At 37.0% G+C, this 22,294-nt stretch overlaps 1 protein-coding gene across 2 annotated transcripts in view; it reads left to right on the forward strand.

Moving 5' to 3' along the window:
* LOC123870759 (odorant receptor coreceptor) overlaps positions 1–22,294 on the forward strand; it is a 41,083-nt gene that overhangs the window by 17,836 nt on the left and 953 nt on the right. Inside the window, exons 1-10 of one of the 2 annotated variants that reach the window (XM_045914166.1) lie at positions 8,324–8,750; positions 9,593–9,692; positions 9,999–10,209; positions 16,488–16,624; positions 17,451–17,611; positions 17,808–17,994; positions 18,669–18,891; positions 19,216–19,315; positions 19,458–19,562; positions 20,052–20,207. In XM_045914166.1, coding sequence (XP_045770122.1) covers positions 9,593–9,692; positions 9,999–10,209; positions 16,488–16,624; positions 17,451–17,611; positions 17,808–17,994; positions 18,669–18,891; positions 19,216–19,315; positions 19,458–19,562; positions 20,052–20,207 — 1,380 coding nt within the window. In that variant the 5' untranslated portion in view covers positions 8,324–8,750. Of the gene's footprint in view, positions 1–8,323; positions 8,751–9,592; positions 9,693–9,998; positions 10,210–16,487; positions 16,625–17,450; positions 17,612–17,807; positions 17,995–18,668; positions 18,892–19,215; positions 19,316–19,457; positions 19,563–20,051; positions 20,208–22,294 lie in introns of those variants that run through there. The other variant, XM_045914167.1, reaches the window with a different exon arrangement.

Here is a 22,294-nt window from a genome sequence, read left to right on the forward strand (position 1 = left end):
ATCTTTTTTTTATTTTTTTTATTTTTTATGTATGTTCCCCGATTACTCAAAGACCCCTGGACCGATTTGGAAAATTTTTTTTTTGTTTGAAAGGGTATACTGTGCAGGTGGTCCCATAAAAATTTGGTGAAGATCTGATGAATATCTTCGGAGATGGAGAACAGAACTCCTCAATGGATAAGAGCAAATTGCTCGCGATCAGTGTAATAGCTTAGTAAACAGTAGGGTTTTAACTGGGCATAGCATATTATAGTACAGTGGGGCCACTAAAAATTGTGAAATAAAAAATTTTCAAAAGAAAAATAAAACCGACTTCAAAAACCAAAAACACTAAAAAGTAGAAAATAATTTTTGTTTAGCTACACATGTAATGTACCTAGGTATGAAGTCGGGCGAGCTTCACTCTTGGATTTCTAATTTTGTTTTAATATGCTCGCTCGACTTCATACCTAGGTACATTACATGTGTAGCTAAACAAAAATTATTTTCTACTTTTTAGTGTTTTTGGTTTTTGAAGTCGGTTTTATTTTCACGCACGCCGGACGACCGAGGATAGCTGTTATGCACCACGCAAAAGGCTTGGACGACGATGAAAGGTTTCGGAAAGGAAATTCGCGGTGGAGAGGGGGGGGGGGGGAGTTTAAAGTGTAAGGGTTCCTTTTCCTTTTGAGCCACGGAACCCTAAAATATAATAAAACAAGGAACCGGTCACGACATTCAGGAATGAGACAGTCGAGGCAGAGAGAGAGGGATATACATATACTTATACTTAATTAAAGTATTTTGTATATTAGGATGTAGATTACCTAGGTAATATCTAAAGCTGTATTTATTTTACTAAAGCGCGACCGTGTGAACTTTGCCACCTGTTTGAAGCATACAATCCTGACGCTACAAATAAATTATTAAAGTAAGTAAGTAACTTACATTTGGCTTTCTAATTTACTTAATAATGTCATTAGAGGACGAGCTAACATCGTCGTATTATCGAGTATTTTTGATGTTATATCTGCCTTTTTCATTGACCGCCAGTTTTTTGGGGAATCCATGTAACGAAATATACCTAAATAGATCCAATAAAAGCAAAAGTGTATCTTTTTTTTGTTCAGATATAAGTAAGCTATTGACAGCGATCTCACCTGGTGGTAAGTGATGATGCAGTCTAAGATGGAAGCGGGCTAATAATTGTCGTTTTGTTCGCCAGCTCACCAATTTGTACTAACAAGTGTAAATTAAAAATTTTTAACAACCCCGACAAGTGAAGGTTCCAGTAAATAGAAAAGAGCTGATAGCTTTCAAACTGCTGAACCGATTTTCTTGGATTATAACTAAGAACACTCTCGATCAAGCCACCTTTCAAACAAAAAAAAAATTAATATCAGTTCATTAGTTTAGGAGCTACGATACCACAGACAGATACAAAGATACACACGTCAAATATAACACACCCATCTTTTGGGTCGGGGGTTAAAAAGATCTAAATTGCCTACATATAGCTCATAACACGTACCATCGCCCCCGCTCGCTAACAGGCGAAGCTAGAATTTAATTCCCTTTTTTTGTCGGAAAACGAAGCCTTTTCCATTTCTTACGCCCGCATTCCTGCGGAGAAAATATGTTGATTTCATCTTAAGATTTAGTTCAACGAATAAATTGAGATAAATCTACCCTAGATTGAAAACACAAGATTAGTTCTAACATGAGGAAAAGTCTATGTACTGTGTGCGACACCATCATAATCATTCATTTTCAGAAGTCTGTGGACATCCACTGTTGGACATAAATAGTCCAACAAGTGGGTGGACATTCTTTGTGGTTTGTTTGGTGGGTATACTTATTTATATTAGAGGGTTTCTAGATAGATAGAAAAGTGATCCTCATACCAACTCGTACGTTTCCATACAAATTCGACATATTTTACTGTAAAAAAAACTTGTGAAATATTTATGGAGGGTACTCCAATTGAATATACAAAAGAAAATAAGCTGCCAGAGTAGGCACTTTGTCTTACAAAAAGATATATTCTTTCAACGCATTTCGGTAGCATGTACCTAGAGCAAACGCAGACGATCGACTTTTGTCCGAGATCGATTTTAATACAACTACAGCCGATTTTGGACTGTGATAAGCTGAACGTTATTTATCAACCATCAAAAATAACTATACTAACTAACACTCGTAAATGACACATTGTGATCGGTGTAGAGGCACTGCGAGTAATCATTTTAGAAGCTACGCGTGCCACGACGTAGCGTAATTCGTTAGTTGCATCTAGCCCGTTGTAGCGTGTAGTAGTTTCCAAAGAAATTGTAACTTTAAATAGTGAATTATAATATATATTTTTTAGTGTTCATTTCTTTTGTTTTTCTTTCTACCCTGGTAGAGAACACGGCGCTATATATACATCAAATATCTGTACAAATATACCTGTACGTTATTTAATAGACACAGGTGCGAACATTTCAGTGTTGCCTAAAAGTTATAAATCAGTGTGTGACAGTACAGTAAATAATAAATACAAACTTTATGCCGCGAATGGTAGTGAAATACAGACTTTCGGAACAAAGACTCTAGTGTTAAATTTAAGATTGCGTCGTGCGTTTAAGTGGACTTTTGTAATAGCCGACGTTAAACAACCCATTTTAGGAGCGGATTTTTTAGCTAAGTATAATTTGTTAGTAGACTTAAGAAACAGACGATTGTTAGATCAGGAGACTAACATGTATGTAATTTCCACTATAGTAAACTCGGAGCATTCATCTATTTTTACTATAGCCGAGTCGCATCCATGTTATTCTCTCCTAAGTAGGTTCCCAGAATTGACAATGCCAGCGACGTTCAAAGAACCACCACGTCACAGCGTAAGACATCACATCGAGACTTCAGGTCCTCCGGTGCATGCGCGCCCAAGGCCACTGCCGCCGGACCGATTTAAAAAGGTAAGAGAGGAATTTCGCCTTATGCAGGAAATGGGTATTTGCCGCCCGTCAAAGAGTGCGTGGGCGAGTCCTCTACACGTTGTACCTAAAAAAGATGGTAATATAAGGCCGTGTGGAGACTATAGAGCGCTGAATGCAATTACGAAGCCTGATAGATACCCAATTCCTCACATAAAGGATTTTACGTTTATTTTAGCAGATAAGAAAGTATTTAGCAGGATTGATATTAACCGAGCGTATCATTTTATTCCGATAGCAGAGGATGACGTGGAGAAAACAGCAATCATTACACCTTTTGGTTTATTTGAATGGCCATGTATGTCTTTCGGTTTAAGAAACGCAGCACAGACGTTTCAACGTTTCATGAATAATTATGTCTTACAGGATTTAGAGGCAAATTTTCAACAAAATAACCCGGATTGTGCGAATTATAAAGCAGAATTTGTTTTTTCATACTTAGATGATTTAATAATAGCTAGTGAAAATAGTTCGCTTCACGAAAAACATTTAGAGGCCGTTTTTGAAAGATTACAACAAGTTGGACTAACTATTAATTTAGCGAAGTGCGCGTTTTTGCAGGATAAAGTTGAGTTTCTGGGTCATGAGGTCTCAGCCAGTGGCTTAAGGCCGTTGCCAAGCAAGGTCCAAGCCATTGTAGACTTTCCCAGACCGAAAACGGTAGAGGAACTTCGTAGATTTCTAGGCATGGTAAATTTCTATAGAAGTCATTTGCGTCAGGCAGCCGAATATCAAGCTGAATTAAATAAGTATCTTCACGGAGCAAAGAAACGTGACAAAAGTAGTATAGTGTGGACAGAAAGTGCTATTCAAGCTTTCGAACAATGCAAGTTGAATTTACAGAACGCTGCTTTGTTAGCGTATCCGATAACAGGTCAAGTGCTTGCTATAATGGCAGACGCGTCAAATACTTGCGTTGGAGGCACATTGCAACAAAGAGTAAATAACGAATGGGTTCCGTTAGGTTATTTTTCGAAAAAATTGACTGACACGCAACAAAAGTACAGTACCTACGACAGGGAGTTACTTTCGCTTTATTTGTCAGTGCAATATTTTAGGAACATGTTCGAAGGTAGAGATCTCGTTTTGTATACAGATCATAAGCCGTTAACGTTTGCGTTTAAAAAGCTAAGTAGTAGTAAAGAAACGCCGCGAAGGACCCGTCAGTTATTATTTATTAGTGAGTTCACGACGGATATACGCTATACAAAAGGCGAAGAGAACGCGCCCGCGGACGCGTTATCGCGCGTTGAAACAATTTCGTGCCCGTCTGTACTTGACTTCACAGAAGTGGCTATTGCGCAAGCGAACGACAAAGAGCTCACAGAATTGTTAGGAACAAAAAACGGTAACACGAGACTAATAAAAATTGACTTGCCGAGTGTAAATAAGCCCATTGTTTGTAACTTGCGAGGCGATAAGGCTAGGCCTTACTTACCAAAACAGTTTAGGCGTATCGCATACGAAACAATACATAACCTAAGCCATCCCGGCATTAGAACAACAAGGAAAATGGTAACTAATAATTATTTTTGGCCTGGGATGAATAAAGATATAGGTATTTGGGCTAGGTCGTGCATAGAGTGTCAAAAAGCAAAGGTTCACAGACACACTATGTCACCTTTAGGGCAATTTGCAAAAGTAGATAGAATGTGTCATTTACACATTGACATTACAGGCCCATTCACTATTTCAGAGGAAGGCTACAGGTATTGTCTTACAATGATAGATAGAGAAACGGGTTGGCCGGAAGCATTTCCAATTAAAGATATTTGTGCGAAGACAGTAGCCAAACTCGTGTATGAAGGATGGATTACTAGACATGGGTGTTTTATTAATTTGAGCTCAGATCAAGGAAAGCAATTTGAAAGCAGTCTTTTTAGACATTTAATGAAATATTTAGGGGTTCATAAGTTTAGGACGACACCGTACCATCCACAAAGTAATGGCATGATCGAACGATGGCATCGTAGTTTTAAGGCCGCCTTAATGGCGAGATTAAAGGACAATAGATCGTGGGTTGAAGAAATGCACACCATTATGATGGGACTACGTGCAGCACCACGCAGTGACACAGGGGTAAGTGCCGCGGAATTAACCTTTGGGCGAACTCTGAGGCTCCCTGGAGAATTTTTCGAACCATCGGATAGTAAGATAACGGACGGTGAGGAGTACCTAAAGCAGTTGAAACAGGTAATTAGTAATTTAAGACCGAAACCCGAGACACAGAGAGACTCTCGAACTATTTTTGTGCACCCTGCTTTAAAAGACTGTAAAAAAGTTTTTGTTAGAAACGATGTAATGCGTAAGTGTCTACAACCACCGTATGACGGTCCCTATGACGTCATAAAGCGGTTGGAAAAAGCATACTTAGTACAGTTACCCAATAGACAAGCACTTATTTCAATTGACAGGTTAAAACCGGCTTTTGTCCTGGATATCAAAAATCCACGACAGACGCCGGATGAAACGACATGTAAGAAAAAATGTAGATTTAGCGACGATGACGTTTTGCCGACTCATACAATCCGTACTACTCGGAGTGGGAGAGTCAGCAAAACGCCCGTTAGGTATCAGTAGAATAATTCGAGTAGTAACATAGCAATTAAGCAAATGAGTATTACGAAATAAGTATTGTAAAATGGCCCGATCCGCATATATTATTTTTTATTAGAAGACATAACTAAACCTTATTATTGGGAGTGTTAGCGTGGTTGACGATTGTTATAGTTTATTGGATAGTGTGTAAATGTAAAATGTAATGTAACAAACATTCGAAGCGTTGAGTGCAACGAAGGCTGGATGGCGTGGGAATAGCAACAATTGTAAGTGGACTTGCCACAGCGACCCCGTCGCCACCCGCTCAAGTTCTAGTGACCTCATCTCAAGTATAATGTGTTAAGAGATGTACCATGCATCGAATCAAAGGAACACTTTAACTGGGTGACGTGTTTAAATTATGATTTGTTGGGTAAGCGGATCGGAAACATTGCTAGGGTTGTCGAAAAATGAAGAACGAATATTGTGAAATAAAATTAAGGTTGCGGAAATTTGTATTTGTTTAATTTTTATTAAGATAAAAATTTGGGGTGGTGTGATGTAGAGGCACTGCGAGTAATCATTTTAGAAGCTACGCGTGCCACGACGTAGCGTAATTCGTTAGTTGCATCTAGCCCGTTGTAGCGTGTAGTAGTTTCCAAAGAAATTGTAACTTTAAATAGTGAATTATAATATATATTTTTTAGTGTTCATTTCTTTTGTTTTTCTTTCTACCCTGGTAGAGAACACGGCGCTATATATACATCAAATATCTGTACAAATATACCTGTACAATCGGTTTGGTTTTTCAATCTTATACGACCACAATTTTTTTTTAATTATTTGAACCGGCGACCTTTAGGATTCAGTCCGCTCCGTTGAGCTATTGAGGATTTGACAAAATAGTAGAACCGTTTTATGTGGGACTCAGAGTTGAGTAATTTTCCTGTGTGCTATTTATCGCTGACTTTTGTTGGTAGTCTGCGAAAGGCAGTAAATATGTTGGATATATTTTTCGGGTGAAATATTGTTATTATCCTTTTTCGTTATATTACCCAAGACAGAAACCACTCTATTCAATTTTCTCTACGTGCGGGTGCCATTTTGGGAAATTGGGTTTGAACATCTTTTGCACGTTAACTTAGCTTTGCGGTGGAAATATAGGTATTATTATCTTGTCCAGTTTTAACTTCTCCGCGTCTTCTCTTATGTAAGTCTTGACTTGGTCCGTGTGGATTAAGATTTTTGAAGATTCCATGGGAACTTTTTGATTTTCTGGGATAAAAATTTAGTGTGGCTTAGTTTTGATCTGGCGAGCATCGCCCGTGGTAACTAGCCTACCCGTAAAGCGATTAACCGATTTTGCTGTTGATTACGGAGATATAGTTAGCTTGCATCCCGGGGAAGGACATAGGCGCTATCATACATCTTAGTTCCCACTGGATTTTCAAAAATCTATATATTCGTGGACGAATTTTCCGAGCGTCATCTAGTACTACTACTTACCTAAATAAACCTAGATAACTAATTCTAAAATGTAAGATTTCATTTACAATTATTTTAAAGCAATACATATTTCCATTTAGTATGCAACTGTAAGGTAAACTACAAAATAAGGCTACAATTCGTGATTGTTACATGAAAACACAAACATGCCTCCATTTAAATACACAAGGGTACTACAAACTCAAACAAAATGCGCATTGGAAACTAAACACAAACATTGAAAGCTGTAAAACAAGTATATACAAACAAAGGACAAAAACAAATACCTAATTCATAAGCTGCGTCTCTATGCAGGTACAAGCTCGATGAGTTAGCCTTTTGTTTTCAGGTTCCATATTAGTTCATGAAATCTGTGCGTTCATGCACTTGAAGTTTGAACAAGTTTAAATTATGTCGTCTGAATCTATGTCTTAACCGACCTTAAAAAAGGTGGTTATGTATTCTTTCAATCTGTTTAAATTATGTATGTTCTGGATTATCTAAAAGATCAATGAACCGTTTTTGAAATTTTTTTCACTATCGTATATTACTGGCTTTCACGTAGGTTTTAAAGATCCTTAGCGGTTCCGGATTTGAATTCAGAAATTACATTTTACTTTTTTACAGCCCATTCGCTTGATCAATATTGAAAAAATTGGTACAAAGCTTTCCCGGAGACAAACATAGCCTTATTTTATACCAAACCGATAATATTAATCAAAAAGCTTCCACGGGAATTATAAAACCCTAAATCCACGCGGGTAAGTTGCAAGCTTCATCTTGTAAATTATAATGCCAAGAAAACCCTATTAATATGTGAGTAAGGCAAGACAGAAGAAAGAGTAAGTTCTTAGCAATGAGGAATAGGCGATTTGCTTAACTTTTAAGCCAACAAATGAAAAAAAAATTAAGAGCATAGCATTGTTCAATGTGTCGCGTCGATTTCAATTTTTAACCCCCGAACCAAACAGAGGGGTGTTATAAGTTTGACGTATGTATCTATGTATCTTTGTGTCTGTGTATCTGTCTATGACATCGTAGCTCCTAAACAAATGAACCGATTTTAATTTCGTTTTTTTTGTTTGAAAGGTGGCTTGATCGAGAGTGTTTTTAGCTATAATTAAAGAAAATTGGTCCAGCCGTTTGAAAGTTATCAGCTCTTTTCTAGTTTTCTTATAGAGATTTTTGTGTCGGGGGTTTTTTAAATTTTGAGTTATGAATTGAATGAATGAGGCGAGCTGCGAGAGTCGAGCACGTACGTAAGTGTAGAAGAGTGGTAAGCTAGCAATATGCTAACATTGACCCATGATAGCAATCGATCCAGTAATGAATTTATATGGGGGGCACTAATTATAAATAAGTATAGGCCTTCCAGATAGGCGAAGGATCATACATATTTAACCAGAAGACGTAGCCGGCTGTTCGAGGAACATGTGCGTACTCCCACGGAAACGGACTCCCATTGGTCCGTATGACTTTGAAATTGGAACACGTCAGTGCAAAACTTGGAACATGACAGTGAAATAAAAAATCGATCACTTGACCCAAAAGTCCTCGATACATAACACGTATTTCTAGACGCTAATTTAATATTAATTTTATAATAAATAAATAAATTAATTTATTACTGTAGACGTTTCAAATATTCACAAGTTTACAATGAAGAAAATAAAATGGCTATAAACTTTATATAATTATTCACCAAACATTCAAACATTCAGAAGTACCTAAATACAAATTGCGTAGTTAAGACTCAAAAAATCTACCAAGGTAAAGCCAATACTTATTGTTTATATTGGTAGGTCATAATATTAATAATTTTAATGTTAAAAACCTAAATTAATAAATAACTGGCAGGAGGTGGCTGCATAAGATAGAAGAAGCATATAGTATGGAGTTATGGAGACCCCGTCTCCATAACTCCATACTAGGACCTCAGATGGACCTTAGGAAGGACCTTAGATGTCTCGTAGTGGATGCAAACATGATAATGAATATATACCATAATATAAGGCTTTAATAAATGGTGGTTCAAATACTGATACAAATAAACATGATAATTTAACGGACTCTCTTTCCAAAGGAGCGCCTGTAGGCAATTTCGGCAAGGCTCTCTTAACGATACGATCAAAAGGGCTCTTGCCACCATTGATACCATGCGTTCATGAGTTTAGTTGGGATAGTGGCAATAGACCTGATGGATTGACGCTGGTTCCCTGGGACTGGACCTGATGTGGAACGCAATGTATGTTCACACATTGGTCTGGTCTCATATCGGGGAGACAGCATCAAGACTGGGAGTCGTAGCAGAAATGGCTGAAACCATTAAGCGACGCAAATATGCCTCTTTTATCGAGAGTTACATTTTTGTTCCGTTTACCGTGGAGACCCTGGGGTCATGCTAAAAAAATATGAGATATTTCACCGCGGTTAATAGCCTCATCTGGTGATAAAAGGGTTGGTTCATTTTTGACGCAAAGGATCAGCCTGGCTGTCCAGCGCGGAAATGCAGACAGTATTCTTGGTACTATTCCACGCGGGCATGATTTGTACAGTAATTAGATAAGGCCTAGCTTCAAGTTTTATTGTAACATTGTAATTTTTTTTTACAGATGATGACCAAAGTGAAGACGCAGGGCCTTGTGTCCGACTTAATGCCAAATATTAAGCTGATGCAAGCAGTAGGACATTTCTTGTTTAACTATCATTCAGGTAAATAAAATAAGAGTAGTTTAAGTTACTAGTAAAATCATTGGTATGATGAATTACCTTTTCAGAACTCTTCACTTTTCAAAAAGTGTACTTACTTTTATTATATTGCTCACTTCTTCGTCCGTGTGAGATTCGGTTTAAAAATTCTGTAGGATTCGTTTAAGTTTCTGGGATTTAAAGAATACCTTTCACTAAAATAATGTTAATAATACATGAGAGAGTCATCGATTAATACTTCCCGTAAATTACTGATAGTCCCCGTAATTTATTGATTAATTATTTTTACTGACAGTATTGCTATTTCAGAAAATGCAGGAATGTCCGTTCTGCTCCGCAAGGTTTACTCCAGCGTCCATGCCATCTTGATAGTGGCCCACTACCTCTGCATGGGTGTCAACATGGCCAAGTACTCTGAAGAAGTCAACGAATTGACAGCTAACACCATCACAGTACTGTTCTTCGCCCACTCAATTATCAAATTGGTCTTCTTTGCTATCACATCGAAGAATTTTTACAGGTATGCTTTTATTTTGTGAAGCTGTAAGCTTTCTTTAACTTTGCAAAGAAAGAAAGCAAGAGGGCTATGCTAACCGTTTCTCTACCTGATCAAATTAGGAATGAGCAGATACGTAGAACCAGTGTAACCGACCGACGGTAGAACAACGGGTTGCGAAGCTGAAGTGGCAATGAGCAGGGCACATACTTCGAAAAACCGATAAACATTGAGGTCCCAACATCGATGGTTCTTGAAGGATCCTATGAACATTTTTCAAATATTAAAAACAACGAAAGACTATTTGGTAAGTAGTAGGTACTGTATACCTCGTTGTATTTTTAACCTTCGACCCAAAAAGAGGGGTGTTATAAGTTTGACGTGTGTATCTGTGAATCTGTGTATCTGTCTGTGGCATCGTAGCTCCTAAACTTATGAACCGATTTTAATTTAGTTTTTTTTTGTTTGAAAGGTGGCTTGATCGAAAGTGTTCTTAGCTATAATTCAAGAAAATCGGTTCAGCCGTTTGAAAGTTATCAGCTCTTTTCTAGTTACTGTAACCATTACTTGTCTAATATAAATTTTTAATTTACACTTGTGTATACCTACCTATTCCTCGGTACTTAATAAATGGAGCCGCCATTAGGTACCCGGTGCAAGCGTGTTCAGCTTCAATGGAGAGTAATTACCTTGCTGAGTGTAGGCGGTACCCGGAAACCCCTCAAGCACTTCAGCTCGATTGATTTCCATATTTCTAAAGTGAATTCTACCCGTGCCTCCGAGAGCACTAGGCCATCGATTCCGGTTTATTACCGCTAACATCTGAATCGTTAAACTTAAGGTTGAAATAGTAAATATTCTTAGCCGAGTTGTATGCGGAAGAACCTGTATTAAGGTACCTGTCTCAAAAAATCCCCTACATTATGTGATTGATGGAAAGGGATTATGAGGATCATGAGGGAGGGAAAGAGAGGGAAAGTTAATTCTAGAAAACGATGTGTTTCTAATAGTAGAAGCAATTAGAACAAATTGATTGAAAATTGAAAAAAAAATAATAATTGGCTTTTATCTGCTACAAAACATAGTATAAATTTTTTTATTCGAGATCCTTTATCTGTAATAAAAGTTCTTTCCTTTTGTGAAACGTGGATACTAAAATGAATAATGCCAATAGGTACTTGATTTCAAAAGGCAACCATTTATAAAGAAAAGGTACCGATGTAGTAAAAATATCAAAATAAACCGATGTTTCAGAGCTGATTCAACAGAGATATTTGTTTATATTCTGTAAAAGGTAAAAGCATGGTTTATGTTTACAAATCGAAAAAGCACTGTATTTAAAATATTATTCTGAGCTAAAGAAAACCGGACAAGCGCGAGTTGAACCAGCGTGGAGAAGGTTCCGTACGATGAATAGATAGATATACGTAAGTTTGTAAGCACAGTATTGAGAGATAAATACTATTATTATTTTGTCTTAAAACTATAGACTTAACATTTTTCTGTAATCTTGTCAAGATCTGTATTTTTCAGTATTTTTTTCAAAACTTTAGACTCAGTAAGATAAGGGGGACAGATCAATTATCATAAATTTTCTCAAATAACTTTAAAACTCTTTATTTTTAAATAATAAAAAAAAACTGAGACCCTCACAATAAGCTCTTTCATATTATAATACACGGTATCTACAGTTTGCAAAACTTTTATTAGGTTTTCTAATTTGCCCCACAAAAGTGACTCCCATATTTCAAATTCATTTATTTATGGCTCATGTTCGTGTTTGAGTCTCAGAAATTCGTAGTATGTGGACTATGTGGCATACAGTCGAAATATAAAATTTCACTATCCAGTATATTCGTTGTAAATTGGATGTAACGGACGGATAGGCAGACAGACACACGAGTGATCACAAGGTTCCCAACACACACAACGGTTCAAGGACACAACACACACACAACGGACACAAGGGTTCCGTTTTTCATTCTGATGGACGGTACACTAAAAACAAGTAGCTCAGAGCTGAGTGGTAGTACGAGGGCGGCACTGAAAATTTCGGGAATCAAGGAAGTGACACAACATTACTATTTAAAAATGTATTTATTGCTTTTCGAAGTATTCTCCGCAAAATTTGACACATTTTTCCATACGATGGAACCAATCATTGAAGCAACCATTCCATGCGGAAGTTGGCCAAAGTTCTTCAAAATGGCCGTTTTGTAGGCGTCCACAGCTCCTTCAGGTGATGAAAATCTCTGACCACGCAATGTATTCTTTATTTTAGGGATAGTACAGAAATCATCAGGGCTTAGGTCGGGGCTGTACGGCGGATGGTCTAATAATTCTATGTTTTCTTGCTCTAAAAACTCTTTTGTTCTGTGCGCGGTGTGAGAACTCGCATTGTCGTGATGGAGGATGATGCGGCGGTTGCAGTTCTCTTTACGGAGTTCAGAAACGACCTGTGGCAAACAAATGCTAGCATACCAATCTGCATTAACCGTACTTTGTCCCTCAAGAGGAATAGTCGCAACATGGCCGGTTTTGGAGACAAACGTGGCAACCATTTTTTTTGCAACACTTCGTGAACGAACAATTTTTGTTGGCTTTAACTCATTTTCGAACACCCAAACTCGTGACTGGTTTTTTGTTTCGGGTTCGTACGCATATATCCAGGATTCGTCACCTGATACGATGTTGTATACAGCATTTGAGGATCCTGCGTCGAATCTTTCGAGACTTCTGACGCACCAAGTAACGCGAGCCGCTTTTTGCTCTTCACAGAGCAAATGCGGTATCCATCGGGAAAACAACTTTTTTACACCCTTTTTACACCTAATAATTGTTCATGCAAGATTATTTGTATTTGACTCATGCCAATGTCTAATGTTGCCTGAATCTCGCGTTATGTCACATGTCGATCTTCCTCAATCAGCTTACGCACAGCATCAACGTTTTCTTGGGTGACTGCAGTTTTTGGACGACCTTGACGGGGATCATCACTGAGCTTGACACGTCCACGTTGAAATTCAGCAAACCAGCAATAAATTGTGGTTTTGGATGGGGCTTCATCACCAAATGTAGAAATCATCCGGTCAACACACTGTTTTTGTGTTAAACCACTTCGAAAGTCATAATAAATCATCGCTCTAGAATTTTCTCGAGTCAATTCCATTTTCTCAACGACTAAACAAGTTTGACAAGACATTGTGACAAGACCGAGAATCTTTTTTTAAATAAATAAATGGTATTCGATTTTTAAAAACAAGGAGTTTTCAATTAAAAAGATTTTAATATGACAGGGACAGTGGAAATATTCCATTCCCGATACTTTTAGTGCAGCCCATGTACGAGTGTTTCGGTATCTATTGTGTATTTTGTGTTACTATTATACAAACTCAAGAGAGTTTCAGGATGTCAAGCTGATAATGAACACCTATTATTTGGTTCAAATAAAGAATTTAATTCAATAAAATAATTATAGTAATGTAAAAAAGTGTAAATTAAAAATTTATAGCACCCCCGACAAGTGAAGGTTACAGTGACTAGAAAAGAGCTGATAACTTTCAAACGGCTGAACCGATTTTCTTGGAAAATTTTAAAATCGGTTCATTAGTTTAGGAGCTACGATGCCACAGGCAGATACACAGATACACACGTCATACTTATAACATCCCTCTTTTTGGGTCGGGAGTTAAAAAACAAAGCATTAGATAAGTACTCAAGTGTGTTCAGGAGTAACAAACGACGATACAGCAAAGATCCAATCTTCTGTTCAAGTTTATACCAAGGGAGGTCTGGGTTGATATAAGGCTTAAGGGGATTGCGGGATTGGACAGCTCGAGTACAGTAAAATTGTGCGAGTTCTTAGCTGTGATAGAATCTGGGAAGATTCGTATCGTTTAGGAGTGTGCAAAATTTTTCCGGCTTTTGTTTTGCAATGCAAAGTGGAGAAATACGGTCGTACTTAGAATAAAAACCCAGAGCTCCTATGATTTGGTTAGATTTTTTAATTATCGTTTGCTTTGAAAGACGATATCAGATTTTTTAGCTATTTTATAAGATTTCAAACATAGTCTGATAAAATTGTTTATATTAAGATTTATTTATTTATTAATTAATTATCAAATTTTTAATTCCATTACTTACTTAAAAGTATATGTTACTAACTCACTTCGTTTTCATCCCGTTTTTGCAAATATTATATACCTAACAAGGTTATTATTGTACGTTTTATCTGTATTATTATATTACCAAATATTTTACATTTTAGCTAAAGCATAACTCACAAAAAATCCAATCGTCTTATAACTTCCGAATAAAAATAAGAAAATGAAACTTTTTGAAGTTTTCTTAGGATATAGCGAAAGTAAAATTCTTTAATAGAAAAAAGAGTATGCAAACAAGTGTAAATTAAAAATTTATAACACCCCCGACGATCCAAAGTATTTGAGTTTTCCAAAACATCATTTTCAAATAAATAATTATGTATTTAGGCAACGTCCATCTTGACAGCTTGACATTTGTCTATTGACATAATATTATGAACCAAACGGTTATCTAACCTTCTTTTCTACAAAAAACTAGAAAAGAGCTGATAACTCTTAAACGGCTGAACCAATTTTTTTAGATTATAGCTAAGAACACTCTCGATCAAGCCAGCTTTCAAACAAAAAAAACTAAATTAAAATTGGTTCATTCGTTTAGGCGCTACGATGCCACAGACAGATACACAGATACACAGATACACAGATACACAGATACACAGATACACAGATACACAGACACACAGATACACAGATACACACGTCAAACTTATAACACCCCTCTTTTTGGGTCGGGGGTTAAAAATATTCACAAACAAAACAAAAACTTTTCTAATAAAACAGAAAAATACCACAGTCTAGGAAATTAAGAAAAATAGGACACAATGGCCGTCAAGTTACCGAGTTTTCCAAGAGAATTAATTTTCACTCAATTTTCTTGTAGCCTGAGCTTACAAAGGCGTTGTAAATAGAAAAATTATTTTCTCCGAAATGGCTTTTTCATTGCCTTTATCTTGACACTTCAGATAAGATGGTGATATCAAAACACTTTCAATTAAAAACTTTGGCATTGACGAATTTATATTAGGTATGTAAAGAACCTACAAAGAGTGAAATGTAACTAGGACTCGCACGCGAAGGGTTCCGTACATTTTTTTAAATTTTCATGGCGGCCATTTTGAAATTCGCCATCTTGATTTATTATTATTTATAGTACATATAGAAAGCCACATTATATAATATATATGTGTATAGTGGCTATAGCCATAAGAGAAATCCATTTGGCATGGTAGTAGCACAGTTTTTCAAGGCTGTGGTAGTAGTAACCTACCTTCCCTAGACGTAGGTAAAGTGAATTATTTTATTCGTCTTTCTTATGGTGTGGACTGTGGGCCACGCCCCACAGTCCACACCATGTCGTTGGATATGCACTATTTTGAAGTTTTTTTTTTTAATTTAATTCATACCGTATACCGTACGTAACATCACGATATAAAACAGCTAGTTGTAACGGGCTGCTACGGAACTCTACTTTCTGCGTGGCCCAACACGCACTTGACCGGTTTTCATTATAATCCAGTGAAATGCAAGCATAAGCTCGTTTTATATTTAAATAATGTATTATTAATAGCTTTAAATCCCGTCATATGCAACTGTAGACTCCGGTTAATGCGGGCTTTGGAGATAAACTCGTTAACAGGGTTCTCTCCGTCACTCGCTTCATACAATCGTAGTTCCAATTTCATTAGAATATTAAGCAACCAAAGTCCATGAAATTTTGCAGTCATATTCTAGAAACTAATATCTGTGCCTGTGGTTTTTTAGATTTTTCTAAAAATATGTAGTTTTAAAATTACAGGGGCTCAAAGATTTGTATGTGAATTTTTAAGACCGCGTAACTTTGAAATCGAATATATTAACAGAAATCTGGAAAACCACAGACATAGATATTAGTTTCTTGAATATGTCTGCAAAATTTCATGGACTTTGGTTGCTTAATATTCAAATGAAATTGGAACTACGCTTGTATGGAGCGAGTGACGGAGAGACCCCTTTTAACTTCAGTAAGCCGTTTGTAATTGGGTTTTGGGTGCTGCAAATGTTCATGGATGGCGTAAATCACTTAACATCAGGTGACCCGCCTGCTCGCAATTTTTTAATTAATAAAAAGGATTCATCATCACTTGCCTACAGATCTGATTGCAGCCAAGAGTCTATAAATACATTTTTTAAAAACTTTTATCCTTTTGCCTCCTTATCCAGGACTCTAGCAGTGTGGAACCAGTCGAACAGCCACCCGCTGTTCACCGAGTCTGATGCGAGATACCACCAGCTCGCCCTCACCAAGATGCGAAGGTTGCTGTACTTCATTTGCGGGACAACCATTTTTTCTGTCACTGGTAAGTATGTGACATACTCGATCTGCATGCTTGAGAGTTAACCATAACGTTTTTAAAGGTAGTCAAGCCTGCCAATCCGCACATGGCCAGTGTGGCGGACTGTGGCCTAAACTCTTCTCCTAAGACCTAAACTTCCCTATGAAAAAGGACCCCAGATGGGTTCGAAACTAGTCAGGCTAACATTGACTAAATACTTGAATATAGCTGGTACATTCTATACTTAAACTCTTCTCATTAATTGAGAGGAGATCCATGCTCAGTAGTGAAGGTTGATCATGACGATGAGGATTTCTTCAACTGGGCATTTTAGCTAATATTGATAAAGTCAGCCAATCAGAGAGCCAATGTGGACAGTCTCAAGAAGTTTGTTAATAAAAATTGGGTATAATATTATGTAGATGGGAATAGAGAGCTTGATAATTTTTCTAAAAGCACGGGTCTTTGATTCCGTTTTTTCTTCATTCCTTTTTCTAATAATGTTCTGAAATGTCTGACGGAAATTATGTGTATCTATTAGCCCTCAGATATTCAGTCTCGCTCACTCAGAAAGAAACTTGTATCATTATAATTTCAACTCTCATAATAAATGGAATTTTATACACAACTATGTATATGATGCCCGCGGATTCGTATTATTATATTCTTATTTATTGGTATAGGCTACTAAGAAGAGGACTAAAATATATAAAATATACATTTATAGACTAATAAGTAGATACTCTTAAATTTAACTGTGCTCAGAATCAGTGAAATGAAATGAAAATTTATTTATCTTTAAGTACATTCGTTTCGGTGGAGTCCTGATATTTCTATGTGATGTTTTTAGCCTGGGTCACGATCACATTCTTCGGTGAATCTGTCCGCTTCCTGGTAGACAAGGAGACGAATGAAACCCTCACGGAAGAGGTGCCGAGATTACCATTAAAAGCATGGTATCCATTTAACGCTATGAGTGGAACTATGTACATTGCTGCTTTTGCTTTTCAGGTAAACCTTATTTTTACAGAGCTTTTTTATTTTGCTTTATTCAGGAGTTTAGCTTCACAATTCCTTGTACTGTCGGTTGCTCTTCTTTAGAATAATTTGGTTAGAAAAACTTCGAGCATAGTTCTCTCCTCCTCTGAGTGACTCCCGAACTTTCTTACGAGGCTTATATAACATACAGTGTGGATACGTCTTCTAGATCTACTGGCTCCTCTTCTCGATGGGCATCGCAAATCTGCTGGACGTGATGTTCTGCTCCTGGCTGATCTTTGCCTGCGAACAGCTGCAACACCTGAAGGCCATCATGAAACCGCTGATGGAGCTCAGCGCTTCGCTGGACACATATAGACCTAACACTGCTGAGCTGTTCAAAGTGAACACTAATGGTAAAAATATTTTGTTACAAATAGACATTTCCTTATCATCATCATCTGCCGTTGTGTAACTACTGACCTATACTGTGTATAGACCTTTTTAAGATCGTACTTCAGCTTTTACAGCCATCCACCCTCCCAGCCATTTTTCGGATGTCATCGCTCCACTAGACGCGGTCTAAACTCGAAGACCAATGATGTCCAATTTTATCAATTTAGGACTGCAATACCTGTTTGTCCATCTGGAAATTCTTCCTCATAATAGGCAGCAAAGACTATTACAAACGAATCTTTAAACTAGAGTTAAATCTAGCTTAAAGATTGTGAACAAAGGAATGGATAAAGAAATTACTTAAAGGCGGGAAGACAAAGGTATTGGGAGCTACAGACATTCGTGGGTGGCGCGGCGGTAATCCCCTAGTGATCCAACTTGCTTTTTAAAGAAAAAATAAAAATCCTATTAAAACTGTAAGATTTCGTTATCGGGTTAGATGTTCAAGCAACAGTTATTCATAAATACTTACCATGAAGAACATCTTTCGACGAGTATGCTAATAAAGCCCTGTCAAAATTTAAAATAATGCTCCAAGCAAACATAAGCCGCTCCTGGTTTACTATCGATACCATACTATCAAAGAAACAACATAATATAAAGAGTCTATGTACAATAAAATGTATCTTTGCAGAAAAATCACCAGTCACCGAAAAGATACCAGATCCAATTGACATGGACATCAGGGGCATATATTCAACTCAGCAAGATTTCGGTATGACGTTACGAGGTGCTGGCGGCAGGCTACAGACTTTTGGGCAGAATCCTAACAACCCAAATGGATTAACTCAGAAGCAAGAGATGTTAGCGCGGTCCGCTATTAAGTATTGGGTTGAAAGGCACAAACATATTGTGAGGTTAGTGATAAAAATCTTTCTTCAAAGAGAAGTTCTTAATGAACATCATAGTACCTTGTTACAAGGTAACAGTGTAAATGGATTCAGATAAATTTTGAAGTTGTTCAAATTGACCGGGTGGTAATGTGAAATGTCTTAGTGAAAATCGAAAGTATTTGAACTCGAGTAGCTACAGGAAATCATTCTAAAGAGACTGGGCTATAATTTTGGAATTTTGGAAAGTTACATTTTGCAAAAGGGTCAGTTCCTGCTACAGCATTAAATAAAATACCTACTTTCTTTTGCTTGAAAATGTTATCATGACATAATATCTTTGTTTCTCAGATTAGTGTCTTCTATAGGAGACACCTATGGAACTGCTCTATTGTTTCATATGCTGGTATCTACTATCACCTTAACATTGCTGGCTTATCAAGCTACTAAGGTAAGTCATACTTTTGATTTTCTGTCCTTTGTAGGTATTACCAAAGTAGTTAATATTTTTACTAGTTTTCAAATGTTTTTGGAACACTAATAATTATCATCTTGATTTTGATTCGTTTTATTTCATCACCGGTTATTTCTAGATCAATGGATTGAACGTGTATGCTTTCACTACGATTGGTTATCTGAGCTACACACTGGGGCAAGTGTTTCACTTCTGCATCTTTGGAAACAGGCTTATTGAAGAGGTAGCTAGATTTAAATTCATATCTAGATTTCCCATAACCTAATAAAATTGGAATTGGCTTTCTTGGTCGCCTTTTCCAAAATTCGGTCAAGAAGAGAAAATTTAAGCTTTAAATACTTGGTGTAAGCGCTGGTCAGTTCTAGTCGGCTGGTCGGCGCAAAGTTGTCCTACCCCCTTCACCTTTCTACTATCGCACCGCAAAGCATCGTCAAAGTTTACAACCGTATGCAGTCGAAATACCACGGACGCGTATGAAGCAATTTGCCTCCTCTTTTCTAATTCGAACCGCTAGGATATGGAACACCCTTTTGGCATCAGATTTCCCTTCCATTTTTAATATGGATTCCTTCAAGTCAGCTGCAGTGAATAGGCATCTTCTACGCAAGCGCACTTCATCTTAGGCTGCATTATTATTTCATCACAATATTAGCAGGTCTGGTTGCAGCCAAGCGCTAGTAAAAAACATACTGCATGCACTTTGATTCCACAGAGCTCATCAGTGATGGAAGCGGCGTACTCCTGCCAGTGGTACGACGGCTCTGAGGAGGCGAAGACCTTCGTGCAGATCGTCTGCCAGCAATGCCAGAAAGCCATGAGCATTTCCGGCGCCAAGTTCTTTACTGTCTCTCTGGATTTATTCGCATCCGTAAGTATGGGTTTAAACAATAATAAAGTGATTATTATTATAAAATGGAATTATTTATATTTTTTTTAAACATTTGAGCCTGCACAGTTAACATTGTAAATTTTTAAATTAAAACAAAAATCTATCAAGTGCGAGTTGGACTCGCACGCGAAGGGTTCCGTATCCATTGTACGAGGTAGATGCACTTTTTTTTTAATTTGCATGACGGTCATATTGAAAAGGTATTAATCTCGATTTTTTAATTTTTTAATACTTGTTGTTATAGCGGCAATAGAAATACCTACACACTGAAAATTTCAACTCTCTACCTATTACGGTTCATGGGATATAGCCGACTTACAGACAGATGGACGGACAGACGGACCGATAGCAAAGGCTATTAACAGGGTCCTAGTCCTAGTAGTAGTAGTAGACTAGTAACAGGGTCCCATGGGCACTTTTCGCGTACGGAACACTATTTCTGCAAATTTTTACTTGAAAAATTCTTTCTTGTTATCTGATATCAATAAATTCAACGCTGATAACGATCATTTCAAAAATCACAGTGATCTATCAAGTGGTACTTACTAAATAATCTCACCATGGTAAAAATAGAACAGGTAGATGTTCACTATTCAAATGATGTAAGCTATAAATTTATTGCAAAATATGCTTATTTTCTACTTAATACCTACTCAAAACGAAATCCTAAAATCATATTTCATTGTAACTACATACCTAATGTTGTTAGTGCTTACATTTTGAAAACAGCAATTTAAACTCATTGCCACTCCATTGTTATTATTTGCACGACTGCGCCACTCAGCTTTTCGAGAGCAAACAGTGCGAGTTTCTAACAAACTTACTGTACACGAAGTCTTTCAATTTTGTTTGTAATGTTGTGGACATTTTACTTAAAGAAAAGCGGATAGCAGTCGCCCAGATACTTTTATTGTAAGCTAGAGATGATAATGGCTTTATTGAAACAACTGCTAAATGTCGATGTTGAAAATTGGGCTTTGATAACATTTTTTTAAAGAATATTTGACATATTTATCACGACTAATATACAATTTTCTGCTGAAACTAAGCATAAACCTTGTGCTAGAAGTTATAGTTACTACAATAGTGCAGCGGTTGAAACGCTGCGAGCTTTCAGATTACAGTCCTATTAACCGTTGAGCTATTGAGGCTTAACAGGGCTCTCTCCGTCACTCGTTTCCACTCGTTTCATACAATCGTAGTTCTAATTTCATTTGAATATTAAGCAAGCAAAGTCCATGAAATTTTGCAGACATATTCTAAAAACTAATATCTGTGTCTGTGGTGTTTTACATTTTTCTAAAAATATGTAGTTTTAAAATTACAGGGGCTCCAAGATTTGTATAAAAATTTTAAGACCGCGTAACTTTGAAACCGAATATTCTAACAGAAATCTGGAAAACCACAGACATAGATATTAGTTTCTAGAATATGTCTGCAAAATTTCATGGACTTAGGTTGCTTAATATTCAAATGAAATTGGAACTACGATTGTATGAAACGAGTAGAAACGTGTGACGGAGGAGCTATCTTAAGAATTGAGGCATAGACTTATGAAGAAATGAAATGTACCTAAATAGTAAAATATCACAAAAACTAAATATTTAGTAATTCATATTGCCAGATTTAACTTCGGCAGATGCAACTTTTTGACAGTAAAACTCAATTTGAAATTCGACAAGAAAATTACCTCATGCCTACAATCACAAAAAGTATCTCTTAGGAAATTTTGTTTAGTTATAGAGAAATTGCAATGAGTAGAATTAATGAATGTCCAACATAAAATTTACAACCAAAGTAAATTTATGCCTCTCTTATTGAGAGTTACATTTTTGTTCCGTTTGCCGTGGAGACCCTGGGGCCGTGGAGTCTTAGTTTAGTGCTAAAAAATTTTTACGTGATATTTCACATCGGGTGACAGAAGGGCTGGCCCATTTTTTGCGCAACGGATTAGCCTGGCTGTCCAGTGTGGAAATGCAGCCAGTATTCTTGGCACCATTCCACGTGAGCATGATTTGTATAGTAATTAGATAAGGCTAGCTTTAAGTTTTATTGTTATATTTTTA

The sequence above is a fragment of the Maniola jurtina genome, chromosome 13 (assembly GCF_905333055.1).
Source record: "Maniola jurtina chromosome 13, ilManJurt1.1, whole genome shotgun sequence".
In the NCBI taxonomy this organism is placed as follows: Eukaryota; Metazoa; Arthropoda; class Insecta; order Lepidoptera; family Nymphalidae; genus Maniola; species Maniola jurtina.